Source organism: Equus asinus, chromosome 10 (assembly GCF_041296235.1).
Source record: "Equus asinus isolate D_3611 breed Donkey chromosome 10, EquAss-T2T_v2, whole genome shotgun sequence".
NCBI classification, from domain to species: Eukaryota; Metazoa; Chordata; class Mammalia; order Perissodactyla; family Equidae; genus Equus; species Equus asinus.
In genome coordinates this window covers 52,375,102-52,394,439 of record NC_091799.1, presented here as the reverse complement: position 1 = coordinate 52,394,439, position 19,338 = coordinate 52,375,102, and the positions used below count along the sequence as shown (strand labels likewise).

Here is a 19,338-nt window from a genome sequence, read left to right as displayed (position 1 = left end):
AGCCCAGACTTGAGCCCAAGCAACCTTCCCCACAGCACGAGATCTTGGGAGATGATTTTTGTTTCCAGTGGTCCAGCTTTGAATTTCAAGTCATGGGATGGCTCAAGCTGGGCCAGGGTGGCCTGTGATGGGAATGAAGGAGGAACCTGGGGGAAAAGGGTGAGGATGAGCCCTCCCCTGACACTGTGAGAGTGCCAGGCATACGGTGGGGGCTCAGCCAGTATCAGCTGGCCAGGCTGCCTGGGCAGCAACAGGGGTCCCAGAGAGGGAAAGAGAAGGGTCTTCCTCAAGGCGGGACAGGGGGTCACCATTGGGCCCGACTGGGAGGAGCAGACAGAGGAGTGGCGCTGTTAGCAAGAACAGAAAGGGACCTCAGAGACCTGGGGAGGCTGCCGGGGTATGGCCTGCGGGCCCCCCTCCCCTGTGTCCTAGGTTGGCTGCGGATCTCTGTCCTGAGAGGCACTTGCAGCCCGGAGGAATGAATCTGCCATGATGGGGTCTCCTCCCTGGCTCAGAGCCTCAAATGTGCCCCTTACATCCGTCCACCACCCTGGCCCCCTCCTGCTCAGACACCTCCGACAACTCCCTACTGCCCACAGGATGAACTCCCTCGTTGGTTTCTAGAAGAACCCTCGAGTGGCGTGGGGCCCTGTGGTCAGCGGGAGAGGCAGGCAGGGTGTCGGACTCAGAGACACCTGCCCGCCTCCACCCACCACGTCCCCTCCCCATCCTCCGCAGCCACCACCGCCCCCTGCTGGCTCCTGATAGGCTGGGGCAGAGGTGACAGCACAGATTTATTCCTGGGAATCTGCACAGTGAGGTGTGGGGTCAGGGTGGTCCCGGGCCAGGAGGCCGTGGGTCACTGGGGGCCCACACTCAGCGGCTCCACCCGCAGCCACAGTCCGCCCTCAGCGCGCAGGATCAGCTCTGGCTTCCGGCGCGGCTCCTCCCCGGCCGGCAGGACGCGGAAGCGCAGCAGCGTGAGCGCCAAGACCACCTTCATCTCCGTCATGGCGAACGTCTGCCCGATGCAGCTCCTGCGGGCAAGAGTAGGGGCTCGATGGCTCCTGGACCCTCATCTCTGCACCATCGCGCCAGAACCTGTCCCAGGACCCCAATCCCCGCCCGCAGGCAGAGAGAAGCCTGGACCCCCACGAGGGCTTGCACATCCCCCGAGCCTGGCTCACACTTCAGCCCGAGCTCAGACCAACAGACAGGGGGCAGGGGCTCTGAGCACACCGCGGACCCCAGGCCCCAGACCATTACCCATAACCTCCAGGGCGGGGGTGGGGGGGAGTGGAGGAGAGATGGAACTCTGACCATCTTCAGTTTTCCCGTTTTCCTGCCCTCACAGTCATGTTTGGATCACAATCCCAGACCCCCGCCCCCATCAGCACATCCCCATCTCACATGCCTGCCTCCTCACCTGGGCCCCGCTGAGAAGGGAATAAAAGCCAGAGGTGACCTCTCCTTGGTGTTTTCTGGGTCGAAGCGAAAGGGATCATAGACCTGGGGGCAAGGCCAAGACAGGGCTGCTGGGTGGGGTCTCCCAGGACCTCCAGCCTTGGAGAGCCAGACGTGTGTATGATGTGGGGAGGTGATGTCTGATTTGCCAGGTCCGAACCCTGCGCCCTCCCCTGGGTCCCCTTAGGCTAGCGGACAAGGATGAGGGTGGGGGGAGGCAGCACCTCAGCATCTGGCCACACGGATGGGTTGTGGTGGGTCCCGAAAATACTGATGACGCAGGTAACACCTGTGGGAGAGGAGGGGCCGGTTAGGAAGAGGTCCCCCCCTGGCATACGGGCCCCTCTTCTTGCCCAGGATGCTCCTCCCCTTGACGTTGAGGGCACCTTTGGGGATGACCCGGCCATCTGGGAGCACAATGTCCTGGGTGCAGCGTCGGGAAATGCCCACGGTGGGGGGGTGCAACCGCAGACTCTCCTTGATGCACATGGTCAGGAAGGGCATCTGGGCCAGGTCGTCCCTAAGGAAAGCCTCCAACAATTATCCAGAGAGCCAAGACAGAGACCCCTCAGCCCTCCTCCTGCCCAGGTAGACCCTCTCTCCCTACAACAAAATGTATTCCAGATGGATCACACATCTCCAAACTCATTAAGTTGTGCACATTAAATGTGTACAGCTTTTGTATATTACCCATACCTCAATACAGTGGTTTGAAAATAAAAGAAAGAAAAGCAATATTACATAGTGCCAGACAGAGAAAATTTAGTCAGATATTTTTAAAAGCTTTTCTGAGCAAAACACAACACCCAAATGCCAACCATAAAAAGGTTTATCAATTGGCATAAAAAAATATATTCTCTACGGCAAGAGACCAAAATCAAAGGTAGATAAGTGAGAAACAAGCAAAAGAAACAGATCTAATGTTTTCCCCTTATTTATCATCGTACTAGAGATACGAGCTAATGCAATTAGACAAGGGAAAAAACGGATGTAATGCGGTTTGAAATGTGGGGTAATTGTGTCATTTTTGGCAGAGAGTGATTTTATGCTTAGAAAACAGAAGAGAATCCACTGGAAATTTTTATAAACAGTGAAAATCCAGAAAGGGGGCTGAATTCTATTTCTTTAGCCCCTTTTTTGTTGGATAGTGATTTGAATTTTTAATAGCTGATACAGTTAACTGCTTCTCCATTTGGAAAACTACAAAACACCATCCCTATGGCCCAACACCACTCATTGCCCTCCTCACAGTTTCCTGAGGTTGTTATTTTTTTTATGTATCCTTCCAGAGTTACGATTTTTCCATCTTAAAAAGTTATATAGTCAGGTTGTAAACTATCATAATCTCAATAAAAAGTTAAAGATAATTATATAGTAGCATACTATATATTACACACTGCTCTGTATCTTTTTCATTTAACAATATATCAATCTCTTCCTGTCTATTTCCTGGGATTTGTGTCAAAAATACGGCCTTCCTGGGCCAGCCCCGGGGCATAGCAGTTAAGTCCAGCCTCCTCTACTTTGGCAGCCCCAGGACGGAGGCCAGGATCCCTGGCGGGGACCTACACTACTTGTCAAGCCATGCTGTGACAGCACGCCACATACAAAATAGATGAAGACTGGCACAGAGGTTATCTCAGGGCTAATCTTCCTCAAGCAAAAAAAGAGGAAGATTGGTAAGAGATGTTAGCTCAGAGCGAATCTTACTCACCAGAAATAAAAAATAGTGTCTGCCCCACCCTGGAACTATAAAATAATTTTCCATGGTTTCCTCTGGAGCTTTTAGACTCTTTTAGTATTTATTTTAAACCTTTGATTCATCTGTATTTTATCTTGTTATGAGATGTGAGAAGCAGGTTGAATTAACTGTTTTCCGGGTAGCTTCCCTGTTGTTGCAAGAGCTTTAATTAAAAGATCTTGATTTTCCCTATTGATACACGACTCCCTCTTTGGCATTTACTCTGGTCAGTAGGCACAAAATTTGTACGCATAAATGATTGGCTTTTCTATGTAGAAATAACAACCAGTTGGAAAAGATAATAAAAGAAAAGATGATAATAATAATAATATAACATCTGGATTAGACTTAGTGAGAAAAGTGAAATCTGTATATTCCAAATGAATTTATGAACTTCTCTCAATCCAAATAGAAGATATGATTCACTGTAGCAACAAAAGATTCTAAGGGTTAAATTAACAAAGGATGCAAAAAATCTCTATGCAAAAATGTCAGACTCTATTAAGGGACTAAAGATATTCTGAATATCCAGAAATGGTTATCCATTCCACACTCTGGGATAGTGTGTGTTAATATTGTGCAATAATCCATTTTCCACAGGTCAATCATACGTTCAAGTCAACCAGTAGAATATATCCAATTGAAATGAAAATCCACCTGACCTTTTCAGAAACTTGGTAAACTTACTCTAAAATTTTTTCCTGGAAGAATAAAAGGTCATGAAGAGCTGGGTCAATTTAAAATTGAAAGATTAAAGAGGAGGAACTCTACCAGATATTAAGGTCTATCACAAACAGGCAGTACTGAAAAAAAAAAGTGTGGCACCTCCTCAAGGATGGGAAAATAGACCCATGGAACAGAATAGAGAGCTCAGAGACAGACACGTGAATAAGTGAAAACTTAACATGTGGTAAAGGAAGCCCACAGAACCCTAGGGTATGGATGGAGGGAACGGCCGCAAAAGAAAGTTCTGACAAATTTGACTTTATGAAAATTAGGCAAAAGTAATCAAACAGATGTAAGGTACAGCATGGTGAGTTTAGGTAACAATAATGTATTATATACTTGAAAGCTGCTAAGAGGGTAGTCTTAAAAGTTCTCATCACAAGAAACAAAAGTTTGTAACTGTGTGTGGTGATGGATGTTAACCAAACTTAACGGTTTTGAGGATAACCCTAGTCTTCTCTGTAATGTCTCATTTAGTGCAATAAGAACTTGTTCTCATCGTGGTTTATGTCATTCAAAACTACTTTTCCAAAACTCATTCTTCAAGAAAAATAAAGAGCTCAAAGGTGTATTTTTAATGTGCAGACCTGAACTCCCACCTGGACAGAGACAGAAAGAGAGGAGGAATATAAATGTGGGCATAAGGATAGATGTCTTCTAAAAGGAGGCACAGGAAATCATTGACAGGAGTTGTTGCTAGGGTGCAGATTAAGAAGGAAGTTCATTTTTATTGATAAACTCTTTTGCACTCTTCTTTTTTACCAAGTGCATAATTTTGGTTAAGTCTTGGATTAAAAAGAATAAAAGTATTTCTCCACCTCACAGGACCGCCGTGCTGAGCAAGACTTGGAGTGAACACTTCCTCCAAAACGCCTGTCCAGTCCAACGCCTCCTCACCATCCCCCAGCCCCTGGCCTGGCTCAGGCCTCGGATCTCCTCCCTGGGCCCGATCCTACAGCTTGTCCTCTCCAGTAGGCCCCCCTAGCCCTGGAAATCTCTCTCTGCTACCCAGATCTCACCTGTCCTCCTCCTGCTCAAACACTTTCCTTGGTTCCCCGTTGCCTTTGAGTTAAAACTGGAGCCCTTAACATTTCACTAAAGTCTTCCACAACCAGCCTCTCCTGCCATCTCCCAGCCTCATCATCTCACCATGAGTCAGTCTCTCTCGCTTTCTCCCGCCCTTCCCGTCTCCTTCCCTTCCTTTGTCCCTCCATCCCCCACTCTCTCTCTCCCTCTCTTTCTCCCTCCTGCCCTCTCCTTTCTCTCTCTCTCCTTCCCCCTCCTCCATTCTATTCCTCTCTCCTGCTCTTTGTCTCTCTTTATCTTTCCCTCTCTGCTACCTTCCCTCCCCCTCTCCCTCTGCCTGTGCCCTTCTCCTCCCCATCACTTTTGCCCACACTATCTTCTTGAGAGAACCGCACACAACTACACCCAAATGTCTACTGATCAGCATGCAAGGTCTCAGCTGAGAACTCTCTCCACCCTCAGTCTTGCCTGTCCTGCTCTGAACCCAGGTCCTGCCCATGTGGACTGGGAGTGTCCTGACCTGGGACAATCCCCCTCCAGGCTGGGAGCTCCTGGAAAGCACGGGCCAGGCCTGGGTGCTTCCCGGGTCTCCAGGACACAGGATAGGGCTGGGAAGAGTTGGGGACGGCACAGAGTTGGGGATGGGCAGGCAGTGTGGCAGTGTTTGCCGAATGGGGACTGGACGGATGAAGGTGGAGGTGTTCATGGACAAGAGTTGAGTGACTTCAATCCCCAGGTGTCCCCTGTGAACCCTGGACTGAACAATATGATAGGAGTTAGGAGCCCAGCAAACATCCAGGCGGTGCAGATGTTTGAAAGAATGTGATTTCAGAGAGAAAAGTAAGGGAGCAGAAGGGAGGTTCACTCTCTGAACAGGTCCTAACGGGCATGATCTGTCCTCACACATTGCACTAATTCTCTCAACCGCCCAGATCTTCTACTCAGAAGGCTTTTCCCTGTGCTTAACGACCCGGCCTGGGTACCAGACCCCGCCTCTGGGCTCTGCTCCTATTTCCACTAAGCAAAAATCACAAAATGGACGATAAGACCTTCCCACTCCCAGCTGGGGAGCAGAGCCAGCAGAGGGTTTCAGGAACAGACCATGTGCACCTGCACTCACCACTCAATCTCTTTAGGCTCGCGGTCCCTCAGGAGCTCTCGCACCTCCTGCCGGCAGCGCTCCTGGTGCTCTGGATGCCTCGCGAGGTTGTACAGGACCCAGGAGAGGCCACTGGCTGTGGTGTCATGTCCTGAGAGGCAGCCAGACAGGTTTGGGTCTCTCGGCGACTTCAGCACCAGAAGGTGGACAGCGCCCTGACACTAAGGCCCTCAGGGAGGATGGGGGACTATGGGGTGGTCCAGGGCCCACCAACCAAATCCCTGGGATAGAGAGACCCCTGCCACTTCTGTATTCTCACCCGCAAACATAAAGGTGTCAACTTCAGCTCGGATGTCCTCATCTGACAGTTCCTTCCCATCTTCATCCTGGAGAGCAAGCAAGACCCCCAAAATCACCAGTTCCTAGGGGCCCTGAGACAATCTCTGAAGCTCCATCATCATCCCAGGAACCCAAGCCAACCCTGCACTCCTGGACCTTCCTTGGTCCCTATCGCCAGAGGCCCCAACCCACAGGCCTCCTCCTTGGCATCCTTGCCTCCTCTCTTGTCCCTGGTGGGAGGAATCAATGATCCATGAACATTTCCATGGTTCTACATGATGAAGGCTTTCTTAGAAAAATTTATTGGCAACCTGGGCTGCAGGATGATTGACTGGCAACTTGCCTTGGAAGTTAGTGATTGAGCATCACTCCAGAGCCATTTGCTCACATCTAGGATGGTAGATCCAGAGATTCCTTATCTCCCCTAGAGATAACCCTACAGAATCTACAGAATTTGCCTTCTCACTGAAGATCTGCTTATATTCCAGAAAATTCTCCTTCTCCTCCTCTCCTTGTCTCTCTCATCATAAGGAAGAAAGGACAGATGAGTCAGCTGTCCTAAGTTCCAAGGTTCATACTTTGGGGACACCTCTCTCATGATGCAAGCATGGCTGCATGCACAGGCAAAAGCATCATGTCACCCTCAGAGGAACTTGGGAATGGGGAACCAGAGCCACACTTCTGCTCTGGCTACTGTTACTGCTGTGAGCAATAAGTGGGCCACTCTGATCCAGGGTTCTGAGGTATATATAGATGTAGTCTAATATATATATATATTAGACTCAATAAGTTAGTCATATGTATATCTATACATGATTAACTTATTAAGTAAAGTCCCAGGCCCTGCCCAGCATCAGTTTCAGACTTAGCAGTCCCCCGGAGCCTGCATTCCACACAGTCATCTCTAAAACATACCCTGACCCATCCCTCCTTTCCTCAAGCACCTTCCATGGCTCTCCACTGCCCTCTGGATCAGGTCCAAGTTCTCCCATCTGACATTTGAAATCAAGGTGCATCGTCCCTCTCGAATTCAGATCCCAGAGAAGCCCACCTTGGCCAGCAGGAGCACATCGATGAAGTCCAAAGTCTTGACCTTAGCCTTGGCCTTGAGGAGGTCATCAAGACCCTGATCGGGGAGGGTGCAGCGCCGCTCCTGGATGATGGAATCTGTGAAGTCGTGCACCAGGCGGCAGACCCTACAAAAGCGCTGTCCCTCAGAGGTGAGGTGGTACAGGGAGTCCATGTACAGGAAGATCTGCTCATCCCGCTTTCTCACAAGGGCACTGAGCTCCAAGACACCAGAAATGTATTCACTAGGCTTCCTGCAGGATGCACGCATGAAGGGAGGCAACAACTTAGCTCACCTGAAGCCCCAGAAGCACCTCCCACTAGAAGGCAGGTCCAACCTCCCATGGGGAAACTGAGTCTCCAGGAACAGATGGACCCACAGATGGATGGTGGGGAGGATCCAGGAGACATGACCCTCCAGAGTTTCTTCTCTCCCTTCTTCCTATCCTGTCTCTGTGAGCTGCCTCCATGTGCCAGGTGCCCAGGGCACAGCTGAGACATCACGCTTCTCTCCTCTCTCTCCTACCAGTATCTGCCCTTCTCCTTCCAAAGCTGTCCACACAGCTCAGACTTTGTCCTCTCCCAACTGACAGTGGACCTAGCCTCCTCCTGAGTCTCCATGCAACAATGTCAACACCACCTGTATCTACATGACAGTCAGTCTTCTCTAGAGTCAGACATCCAAGCTCAGCTTTGACCACAACCCTCATCTGCTCAAACACCTTCCATGGTTCCCTGGAAACCTCAGTATCAAGTTCATATTCCCCTGCTTGGCTTTTGAATGTCAGTAAGACCTACCCCTGCCTACACCTCCAACCTCACTACCCAGGTGTCTCCTCATTGTTGCAAACTCTCTGCTCTTCCTAGCCTCCTGGCCTGTATCAAACATTTCTACCTACCCAAAAGGATTGCTCTGTCTCTTTCCCCTTCCCTGAACTTTGGTGTCCAGCTCGGACCCTTCTCCTCCAGGAAGGCCCTTCTGATTGTCGTGGTCAGTCCTCCCTCCATCTATTCCCTTGCATCTATGGCCCATGTTCCCAGGCCCTGGGTGAGGACTCACTCCTGGCAATTGCTGTTGAAACTGAAGACACATTTCTGCAGACTGTCGAGCGTCATGAGGCTGATGTGCTCAAACATGTCCAGATGGGCACTTCCCTCCGAGGCCAGGCACTTCCACTTGGCCTGGACAGAGAAGCAGCAGATCCTGGGCTGGGACTGGCCGCCCCTGAGGCCCACCCCAACCCAACACCAGGATGGGCTCCCCAGACCCAGCCTCTTGGTCCCAGGCACCTGTGATGTGGAGGACCAGGCATGAGTGGGAGTGGATGCTGTTACTGTGAGGGCATGAAGACCTCACGGCTGGGAGTCAGGAGACCTGCATTCCAGTCCTGGCTCTGCCTGCTACACTCTGTGCGCCCTTGGCCAGCTCACTGCCTTCCTCTGGGCTCCACTTGTCAAATCCTCAGTGACAGGTCTGATAACAGGCTTTGTTGTCAGACAAACCAGGTTGGAATCCCAGCTCCACTTGTTAGCTCACTTGCTGTCTGTGTGAACTCGAGCAACTCCCTAACCTCTCTCAGTGTCAGTTTCACCATCTGCAATGGGGAAAAAGAATCTCCACCTCACAGGGACGTGAAAATTAAATTAGACAACACGTCATGGAATTGCCATGTACCTTCTGGCATATAGAAAGTGTTCAATAAATGCTAGCTTTCATCATTCTACTGTTATAAATTCGCTAGGAGGCTGTCCCCTATGTTGGTAGCGGTAGTCCTCCATGGGACCTGAGCACCCTGCACATTCTTGCTGGGTATGCCAAAAACATGTTCTTTACCTGGGCCACTTCTCAGAGCTGTGTTTGCAGCAAAAAACATGGAGGGAAGAGGAGATGTCTCCCCCTGGGCACATATCAGGCTTGCTTCCAATTGCTATGAAACTCATGCAGTTCCCTAAACCTAGTGCTCCTCCTGTCCATTGCAACATACTGCATGAGCAGGCATCCGTGGAAGCCCAGCTGTGTTGTCCTCATGGGATTTGGGGACTTGGAGAAAGAATGCAAACCAACAATAGGCACGTGCCACTCGCCGAGCCATGAGTAATAAACTGTCCTTTGTCTCTGGTTCAGGAGTCTCATGTCTTCTGGCAGGATCCACAAAACAGTAACGAGCTTACTTGTTAGCTTGCAAGTATGGAAAAGTCCCAGGCACTTCACAAAACCCCAACCTCCAATGCTTCACCTCCCTACATCCACCCTTTGCATCGTGCCTGTGAACTTCCGGGAGGAGAAGCCGCACGTTTCACCACCCTTTCATTCTGTGCTGGTCTTTTAACTTGCTTTGGCCAATGTGGTAAAAATGACGAGTGATCTTCTGAAACCTAGAGCTCAAGAGGCATTGAAGCTTCCTCTCAGCCTCTTGGAACCCGGCCTCTGCCATGTGAACAGCCTGAAATGACTTCTGGAGGGAGGGAACCACATGAGAGGATTGTCCCAGCTGAGAGCATCCTAGACCAGCCTGCAGCCAACCAGGCCCCAAACACGTGAGAGGACTGAGCCCAGAACAGCAAAGTACCTGACCCACAGCTGATCACAGATACGTAAGGGACCCCATCCACGTCCAGAAGAACCAGCTCACTGAATCGTAGACTTATTAGCAATAATAAAACTTTATATATTGAAAAGTGGCTTGTTACTCCATAATCAGGACTCAACATGCAATATTCATCACTATCATCAACAGTGTCTCAGGATTCCAAGGCTTCTGAGAGGGAAACATAGAAACTAGCACATGAGCATCTACTATGTGCCAGGGACGTGGGTCCATTACGTCATCTTGATCACCCTGCCAAGTGAGGCTTATTATCCCCAGTTTACAGCTGAGGAAACCGAGGCTCAGAAAGGAGAAGCAATGGCCCCAAAGCTACCCAGAAGAGCCAGAATTCCAGACAAGATGTCTCTGAGCGCCCATTGCCCCCGAGGCTCCGGGTTGGACCTTGGGTTCAAGACTCACATGCATGATGTTCACACTGTCATTGAAAATCCTCACGTAGGACTTCAGGATGTTGAAGTGGAAGGCGGGTGTCAGCATGCGGTGGTGCCTGCTCCACTTGTCACCGCCACTCAGCAGGAGCCCATCCCCTGGTAGGGGCAGCCACAGAGAGTGAGCAAGGGAGGGCCTTCCCCTGCACCCCAAGGTTGTCCCCAATCCCCTCACACGCAATTACTCACCCAGCCAGGGCTTCAGGAAACTGTAGAAGACCATGTCCTTAGGCGCAATGGCAGCTGACAGGAGAGAGAAGCCATCAGGTGCCATGGAGCGGGGGAGGGGAGGGACTTTTGAGGCAAGGTGGGGCCCCAGCCAGGGGTCTGCACTCCCCCTCCATGCCCAACATAGCAGGAGTTGGGGCAATGGCAGAGGAATCTAGGAGAAGGGGCAAGGTCAAGGGGGCCAAGACCAGGCAACAGCACAGACTATAGCAAAGGCAGAGCCCACAGACACACCCCTACGTGCTTAGATGCATCCCAACATGGCACAACACGCCCCAGCATGGCTCAGCGTGGCTTCTACAGGGTCCAACATGTTCTAAACACCCGAGCACAGCCAAGAACTCTACAAAATGCCTTCACAGGGACCTGGGACACCGTGTCTGCCCAGCTGTCACATCTCCTGGGACATCTGACATGGCCTCACCATGCACTAACATGTCCTGACATGAAACAACATGCATGACACACCCTGACATCACACAACGTGCTCTAAAATGGACCGAAAGATAACCTCAGCATATCCTACAGACAGGACTTACATGTAGTCCCATCAATGTCACAGACGTGGACCAGACATGACCCAGAAATATGCTAAGACCTGCCTCAGACAAGACTCGCATAAGGTCTCAGGCATTTCTCAGAAGGACCCAGGTCCCAGAGCTCAGACAAACCCCAAATTTGGCCCAGAAATGACCAGCAGGAGAACCAGACACACTCAAGAGGCATCAGACAAAACCCAGACAGATTCCAACACGCCTCGAATGTCCTTGGCCACAGGCGAGCCCCAGTCATGACTGAGACCATCCCCATTTGATCCGAGGAGCAAACATATACCAGCTGTAACCAAATATAATATATACCAGGTGTAGCCAAGTGTAACTTACACCACTGTTACCAAAGGTATCATATACCAGCCTAACCAAGTGTAACATATGCCAGCTATAACCAAATGTAACATATGCCATCTGTGACCAAGTGTAACATATGCCAGTTGTAACCAAAGGTATCATACACCAGTTGTAACCAAGTGTAACATACCAGCTGTAACCAAATATAACATATGCGAACTATAACCAAGTGTAAAATGTATCAGCTGTAATAAGTGAAACATATACAAGCTGTAACTAGGATCCAGGTAGAAACACAACTGTGACCAGACGTGGCCATACAGCAGACATCACACAGATACAGCCTCAGCGTGAGCAGACATGACCACATGTCCGGCAGGTGGGGATCCAGGTAAGACAAAAGCAGTCATCTCCAGAACAGGCCCTCCTGTCTGCACCGGGTCACCTGCCCAGCTGAAGGCAGCACAGAGACCTCAGCAGCAGGCAAGCTGTGGCCAGCGGGGTGTCTACCTGGAGCAAAGAGCACTGGCTTGATGAAGGTGGGGTAAAAGATGCAGATAACTGCATGCCAGGGCCCCACCCACCAGCCCCACACGTCCCCATAGGTCCTCGCCAGGTCCTGTGTGTACAGAAGACCTTCCTCTGAGCTCCGAATCTGGAGAGGAACAAAGAGGAACTGAACCACCCTTCCAGGTGGCCAGAGGGAAGGACCTGCAGGGCAGAGACCCAGACCTGAGCCCCGTGAATCCCACCCAGCAGCTCATCCTCCTCCGGGGGTCCCTCCCCATACCTTCCATACACGACAACTGAGGTCCCTCAGTTACAGGGACACAAAAAGGGTCCTTCCCCATTTGAATCCCGAGTCCATGTTCACCTGACTTCTCTCCTATCCCCATTTTCCAGATAAGGGGACTGAGGCTCTGAATGATATGAACTCACTTGCCCACAGCCTCCCAGGTCGTAAGTTGTGTGCCTGAGACCTGAGCCCAGGTCTGTCTGAATCCAGGGCCTGAGTTCTTACCCATCAAACTGCCTTGAACCCCAGAACAATAGCTCTGAGAACCCTATGCCTGCCGATCCGGGCAATCGGAGTCACAGTGACTGTATGAGGAACTGGTCCTGTGACCTAAGCAGGCAAACTAAAGTGAGTCCTGCAGCTCTTCCTGGAACTGTTGGGAACGATCTCGTGTTTCCATGGGAGCTGAGCTTCTGGGACTCATCTTGACCAGCGTGAGACTGAAGCCATCACAGAGGGACACAGAACCAACAAACGAAGACCGACTCCCGATGACACTGTCTGAGACCTGGATCCAGCCACGCCTGAAGACAAGATCCCTGGCCTGAACAGTCAGTTGATTCCCTTTCTTTGCTTAGACCATACAGGGTAGACGTTCCACCACTCACAGCTGAAAGAGACCCTGGCAGCCAGAGAGAGCCAGGGACCTGCCTAGAGTCGCCCAGCATTTTGGTGTTGGAGCCACAGTCCCTGTCGGCTGCTGCCTGTTCCCCATTTCAGCCTGGTCCGTCTGGAAGTCAGAATGGCAGGGGGACAACAGAAGGGAGCCTGGCTGGATGGGGTCTGCTTGGGGCGATTCCTGGGGCCTGGAGCAGGAGGGCCATGAGCTTGAAGAGGACTAGCCACAGGAGGGAGTAGAAGGAATCAACCCATCAGAGTTGGACGTCATGAAAATAGCAGCCCAGATCCTGCACCAGCCTCAAGCCCTCATGCTCTGGCCTGGGGGTGAGCAGGGCTGAGGCCAGGCCTAGCAGGGGGCCTCAAATCCCATCTTGCCCACTGCAGCCCTCTGCTTTAAACAATTTCTGCTCATTGTTTCAGACCCAGTTCCAACAGCCCCTCCTCCAGGAAGCCTTCCAGCCTGGCCCAGCAGAGACCTTGCTTCTCTTCTGGGCTGCCTCATTCATCTCCCTCCAGCCCATTCATCACCACTTGAGATGGGGGATCACTCTGTCTAGATCTGTCTTCTAAGAGTGAAGATCCCCCAGACAGTGACTTGTATTGAAGCCTCCTGGGGCCCCAGGGGTGCCCAGGACAGCAGGGCAGGGGGCAAACAGCAGTGGAGGGAGGATTGGTAAGATGGGAGTTGGTGAAAACAGGAAGGAAAGAGAAAGACGACTGAGAGGAGAGGGGAAGAGGGCCGAGGGCCGGGGTCCTGCAGGGGATGCACAGAAGCTTGCAGGGAGCAGCTAGAAGCCCTTGGATGCACCGCGGCACCACCACCACAAGCTCTGCATGGGTACCTGAGGCGCTGAGGACAGTCCGGACCATGTCGGGGTGACAGAGAGTGACAAGGGGTATGACTGGGCCCAACCAGGTCACAAATCCCTTGGGGTAGTTGGCCACCAGCTGAGTAACGACTCTCATGCCTTGCTCAGTGGGGGTGACCTGCAAGCAAGGAGGGGCCGTCACTCCCCAGAAACAGCCATGGCATGTCCCCCCTGCAGCCTCTGCTGTAGATGCTCTGTCCAGATTCTGCAGGGATGGGGGAATCTATGCTTCCTCCTGCTCCTTTCCTCTTAGGGCAGGAGGGTCCCTGAGGCCTCTCCAAGTCCCAAGGGAGCAACCAGGGCACAGGGAGAAGACACTCTCTGCACACAGATGCCGACCTTGGCTCCAGAAGATGGATTTCCCTCATCCTGGGAGGGGTTGCAGCCCTGGGGCGCCCACAGGGGGAGGCACTCAAGAGGGAGGTTTGTGAGCAGGAGGGTGGACTCAGGACTAGACCCAGGTGCTCATTCTCACATCCTTTTCAAGTCCTGACATGTCCAGGGGGTCTCTGGTTCCCCCAATGGTGATGGGTTTGTAGACAAAGGACGTACCAGGCCAGGCAGACCCCAGGGAATACACGTGAACTCTGAATATCAATCAGAGGGCAGCTCCCACCCCTTCTGCTGGCAAGGCTCTGTGCATATGGCCTCCTGTCTGTCTCTCCATCTCTCACACTGCATCCTGTCTGTCTCTCTGTCTCTCCCAGTGGATCCTGTCTGTCTCTTTATCTCTCACAGTGGGTCCTGTCTGTCTCTCTGTCTCTCACACTACGTCCTGTCTGTCTCTATCTCTCACAGTGCGTCCTGTCTCTCTTTTGAACAGTGGACAGACACATAAATAGTATCTTTTACAAGTGAAAAAACTGAGACTATATACTCTAAAATGGGAACAAGTGGAGGGTTGGCTCCTGGTAAAGTGTCCTCTCCAATCCTTCGGAATTCCCAAGCCTGACAACTACCCCCGGTGCTCCAGGCAGTTGAACTTTTCACCTCTGACCCCTCCCTGCTCCCAAGGATGCTGAGACAAACACTCAAAGCACTTCAACGAATTGACTCAGGGAGGAATAGTCACTCAGCCAAGGTAACACAGTGAGAGGGGCTGGAGGTAGGAAGAGTGTCCATGACCAGCCCCGACAGCTTAGCCCTCAGAGCAGGAGCCAGACTTGCAGGAACCACAGCATTCCTGCTGCCCCCAGGGCCCTCTGAGAACATCCCAAGACACAGAATCCCAGGAATGCCTCACGATGAGCTTCGGAACATCCCCGTTCTGAACTTTGTCACTAGAACAGTAAAATCACAGGAAGTGCTCCGCTGAGCTGTGGCTCTTGCCCCAGGAAGGGAAGGAAAGCTGTGCTCATCCCTCAGCTGGTCTGGAGGACGGGAGGAGTAGGCGGTCAGCTCTGTGGCTGTGACGGAGAGGGGCGAAGGCACGTTCTCCACCCAGGTCATCAACACTTCCTGTGAGTGCCCGCTGTCCACCCGCCCCTGGGCTGACCCTGCCATGTCTTCTGCCAGAGCTGCCATCAAGGTGGAGAGATAGATAATAAGTAGTTGGATGATTAATGTTTAATTAAGCATGAGCAGGACCAAGTGAAAGGTCAAGGCCTGGGTGTGGGCAGGCAGTGGAACAGGCCTCTGAAAGGGAAGTGAGTGGCCTATATCCTCCAGGTTGGACAACGGGGCCCATTGGGACATCTTGGCGGGAAGAGTCAGATGAGAGGAAGGGGTCCCAGAAAGGGGTGGGGAGCTGTTCCCGGTGGTTGGGGGTGGGGAGGCCATATCTAATTCCTGTGGGGAAACTGCAGCCCAGCGTGAGCAGACTCAAGGAATTGGGCCAGGCAGAGCCGACCCCGGACAGTGCCCCCAAGGCCATCTTAAGCTCAGCGGTGGAGACTGGGAATGCCAGGGTGTCTCGCTCTGTACAGCCTGCGCTGTGAGCCCCTCAGAGCTGTGGCACTGGATCCAGAGCAGGCTTGGGGTGGGGGACAAGTACGTGGGAGCCCCTCAGAGCTGCACTGATGGATCCAGAGCAGGCTTGGCACGGGGACAAGGACGTGGGAAAAGCCTGGGATGGCAGAGCAGAGGAACGAGTGAGTGAGCAAGGAGGGGCTGCCTGGGCCTCCCTCCCACTTCTGCTCTCCTAGATCCCAGCCCAACCCCGAGCCCCATTCCTGACCCCTCGGGAAGTCCACCCACCCTGATGCCCCAGACCCCTCCTGCTGCCACACTCACAAGGCCCAGGTGACTCCAAAACCAGTTCCGTTTGGGGGGCTGCGGGAAGCATCGCAGGCGGCAGCAGTTGTCATAGAAGGTGTAGGTCCAGGCCAGGACGCGGGCCAGAAGCCAGGAGGCCCCGACCAGCAGCAGGAGCAGCCACGGGGAGGCTGCCAGGGGCCCGAGCCCCAGCCAGGACAGGCTCAGCCGCGGCATCCTGCAGGGCACACAGGGTGGAGGGCGAGCTCCTGGGGCCCAGGAAAAGAAAATTATTGGTGAGCTCCAGGCAGAGACAGACAGCTGACAAAGAGGGCAAGGACCAAGGGTGTGAGGGACAGGACAGGGAGGGGCAGGAATGGTGAGGGCTGGGGCCAGGGCAGGGAGGGCTCAGAGAAGGGCTCAGAGAGGGGAGGGGGTCCATGGAAATCCAGAGGGAAGGAAGAAAGAGACAGAAAGACAGACAGAGACACAGAGACAGACAGAGGAGAAGAGATAAAGAGGAAGAGAGACAAAGGAGGAAAGGCCCAAAGGGAATCAGTGGGAGGCCGCCAGAGGCTCCAGTTACAGGAAGTCCAGGTCTGCTTGCTCCCTGGAGCCACCCCTGCAGTGGGCAGCGCCCTCCCCACTCCAAGCTGGCACCTCCTTCCCTGGACCCCAGACCGCACCTCCTGTCTGCAGCTGCACACAGCCTTCTCTCCCCTGCTCCTGGGAAGTCTCGGCCCCTGGGCCCTGACCTGTGGAGGCTGGCAGAGCCAGGCTGGGCCAGCCAATCCCCATGCGTCTGCTTACCTCCTCCCCACCTGACTGCCAGCCCAGATGGAGGTGGGGGAGGGGAGCCAGTGTTGTCAAGAGAGGCCTATGAACCAGCTCAGGGTCACACAGTGTGGATGCTGGCTCCTCAGGACTCAGCACCTTTCTTGAGGTGTGGAGGGGGAAAGTTGGGGGGCAGCCAAAGGTGACTCTGGACCCCAAGTTTCCAGCTGCCCCTGGCCTTCCCAATCCAGGGTGTGGGAGGTGAAAAGTTGCAATTGGGAGTTCAGGTGCCAGGTGAGCAAGGCCAGGCCAAGCCTTGTCCTCACACATCTCCTGGGCTCTTGTCCACTTGAGGGGCCAGGAGGGCGTCATGCACTGTTTCTTGGTGCAGAAGCAGGAAGCTCAGAGACAGGAAGCCTCTGGCCCCAGGACAGCACAGCCTGGCAGGAGTTCAAGACCTTCCTCCAGGCAGCCCAGGGCCTGGGTTGAGACATGAGTGCTGGGAGCAGGAACAAAGACACCAGCCTCGTGGGGATCACCCACGCCAGACTCTTGGGTAAGGAGTCCCGTCAGGCGAGGGCATGTGGAGGAGTGGGAGGTGAGGCTGCAGGGGGCCATGAAAGCACTGGGTGCAGACAGCGGAGGGCAGAGCTGAGAGAGCCTGGGTGGAGTCCTGCCCGTCCTCACTCTGACCATGGGCTGTGCCGGCCCTCTCTGGGCTCAGGGTTCCATCCGGGAAACGGGATGTCAGATGAGGGCCTGAGGGGGGCAGAGGAGGGTTCCACAGGAAGGTGAGAAGGATAAGGACCCCCAAAAAGACAGAATGAAGGGAAAGGGCCGCTAACTAGTCCTTGTGCTGCTGTGTGCCAATACTCCACATAAAGTAGACCTATTCTGTGCAGAGGACGGTATGTAAAGAGTGCCTACTATGTGCTGGGTACCTCACAAAACATCCCTACAGCAAGTCAGGATCTCTACATAAAGCACGCCTACTGTATGGCAGGTATGCTATATAAAGGGCATGTACTGTGTGCCAAGTACTCTCTACAAAGTGTGCCTACTGTGTGCCAAGTGCTCTACATAAATCCTGTCAACAGTATTCCAGGTGTTCAAGATAAAGCATGCCTACTGTGTGCCCAAGACTCTCCATAGGACATGCCTACTAAGTGCCAGGTGCTCTAGATAAAGCACATCCATTACATGCTGGGCATTCTACATAAGCATGCCTACTGTGTGTTGGGTGCTCTGTGTAAAGTATGCCTACTGTATATGTCAGGTACTCTACATACAGTAAACCTATTCTGCCCAAAACACTTTACATAAAGCGTGGCTACTGTGTGCCGGGTACTCTAAAACATGTGTACATACTATGAGCCCATCACTCTACATAAATCCTGTCTACTGCATGCCAGGTGTTCTACATATAGCATGCCTACTGAGTACCAGGTATATTACATTAAGTGTGCCTACTGTGTGCTGCGTACTCTACATAAAGCATCCCTACTGTGTACAGGGTACCATATGTGAAATGCTCCTCCTGTGTGTCAGGTGATCTACATAAGGTAAACCTACTGTGTGCCAGATGTCCTGCCAGCAGAATAAAGCATCACCCTCCCCTCAATCTCTGGGCCAGCACCCTGGGATCAGGCAGAGAGACCCAGGCAATGCATCTGCAGGAGGAAAGATGGCTATTTAACTGAAGAGTGAATGGAGGCACAGAGGGGGCAAGCCTCGAGCCCAAGTTGCAGGGCTGGTCATGCTCCCAAGCCCAAGCCTTTCCCTCTGCTGTGCTGCTCCACTCCCACTCATAAGGGACAATGCCCTATTAACCCACGGACATTTGTGATGGTGGAATCTCAGGCAATGTGTTGACCCCAGAGGGGACATCTTGAGGCCCTTGTGTCACTCGGCAGATCATCCTCCCACATCCAGGAGGTGCCACCCAAAGGATCTAGTTCTCCCCTCCTGGGCCTCCCCTGATCCTGTCCAGAATGGCCCTGTGGGATGGTCTCAGGTGAGGAGCTCAAAGGATGGGGCTCCTGGCAGAGTTACTGAGCAGGATGGTGAGGCAAAGACAGTCCTCCTGATACTGGTGGGATGTTGGGGAGACTCCAAACCTCCCTCTCCCCCTCCCACTGGCTGGGGGATTCATGTCTTAGAGCCCTCAGTGCAGTGGGGTGCACCATGCCCCCCAGAAGCTCCCCCCCTCACTGGGGCAGAGCACCTACTGGCAGGTCCATCCATGTCAGGATCAGGGGGACAAGGTCAGACGATGATAAACCAGGCAGAGTCCTGGGACACACAGGAGAAAGGGCCCTCAGTGTCCAGAGGTGCTCAACTCACTGTGGACCTACTGTGCACCAGGAATATGCAGGCAGCCGAGAGCAGGAATGGTGGCCACCACCAGCATTTGGCAACAAGGCACTGAAGCTGTTTTAAGCCCTTTAGACATATTACCCATTTTTTTTTCATTTTATGGATGAGTAAACTGAGGACAAAAACTATTTGA

General features: G+C 52.7%; 1 protein-coding gene across 2 annotated transcripts; it reads right to left on the bottom strand.

The window, feature by feature from the left end:
* Positions 1-774: 774 nt before the first annotated feature.
* Positions 775-16,876, bottom strand: LOC106829779 (cytochrome P450 4F2-like). Of its 2 annotated transcripts, none has more exons than XM_070519315.1 (13): positions 16,742-16,876; positions 16,095-16,324; positions 13,836-13,980; positions 10,690-10,743; positions 10,472-10,599; positions 8,524-8,645; positions 7,447-7,717; positions 6,376-6,442; positions 6,078-6,207; positions 1,851-1,984; positions 1,689-1,753; positions 1,427-1,509; positions 775-1,037 (listed from the first exon to the last, which is right to left on the bottom strand). In XM_070519315.1, the coding sequence occupies exons 1-13, from the start codon at positions 16,851-16,853 to the stop codon at positions 860-862; spliced, it is 1,719 nt and encodes a 572-aa protein (XP_070375416.1). In that variant the 5' UTR covers positions 16,854-16,876; the 3' UTR covers positions 775-859. The 2 variants fall into 2 exon arrangements, with proteins under 2 accessions (XP_070375416.1, XP_070375417.1); XM_070519316.1 differs by having other exon boundaries at positions 7,447-7,591.
* Positions 16,877-19,338: the final 2,462 nt, after the last annotated feature.

Bases quoted from the DNA above. Each gene is read 5' to 3' on its own strand.
- LOC106829779 (XM_070519315.1), bottom strand. From the start codon at position 16,853: ATGGGGATTGGCTGGCCCAGCCTGGCTCTGCCAGCCTCCACAGGTCAG. The intron at 10,600-10,689 runs GTGAGTAATTGC...TGCCCCTACCAG, and splicing joins TTTCCTGAAGCCCTGGCTGG to GGGATGGGCTCCTGCTGAGT. The intron at 6,443-7,446 runs GTGGGCTTCTCT...CTTGCTCTCCAG, and splicing joins ATGTGCTCCTGCTGGCCAAG to GATGAAGATGGGAAGGAACT.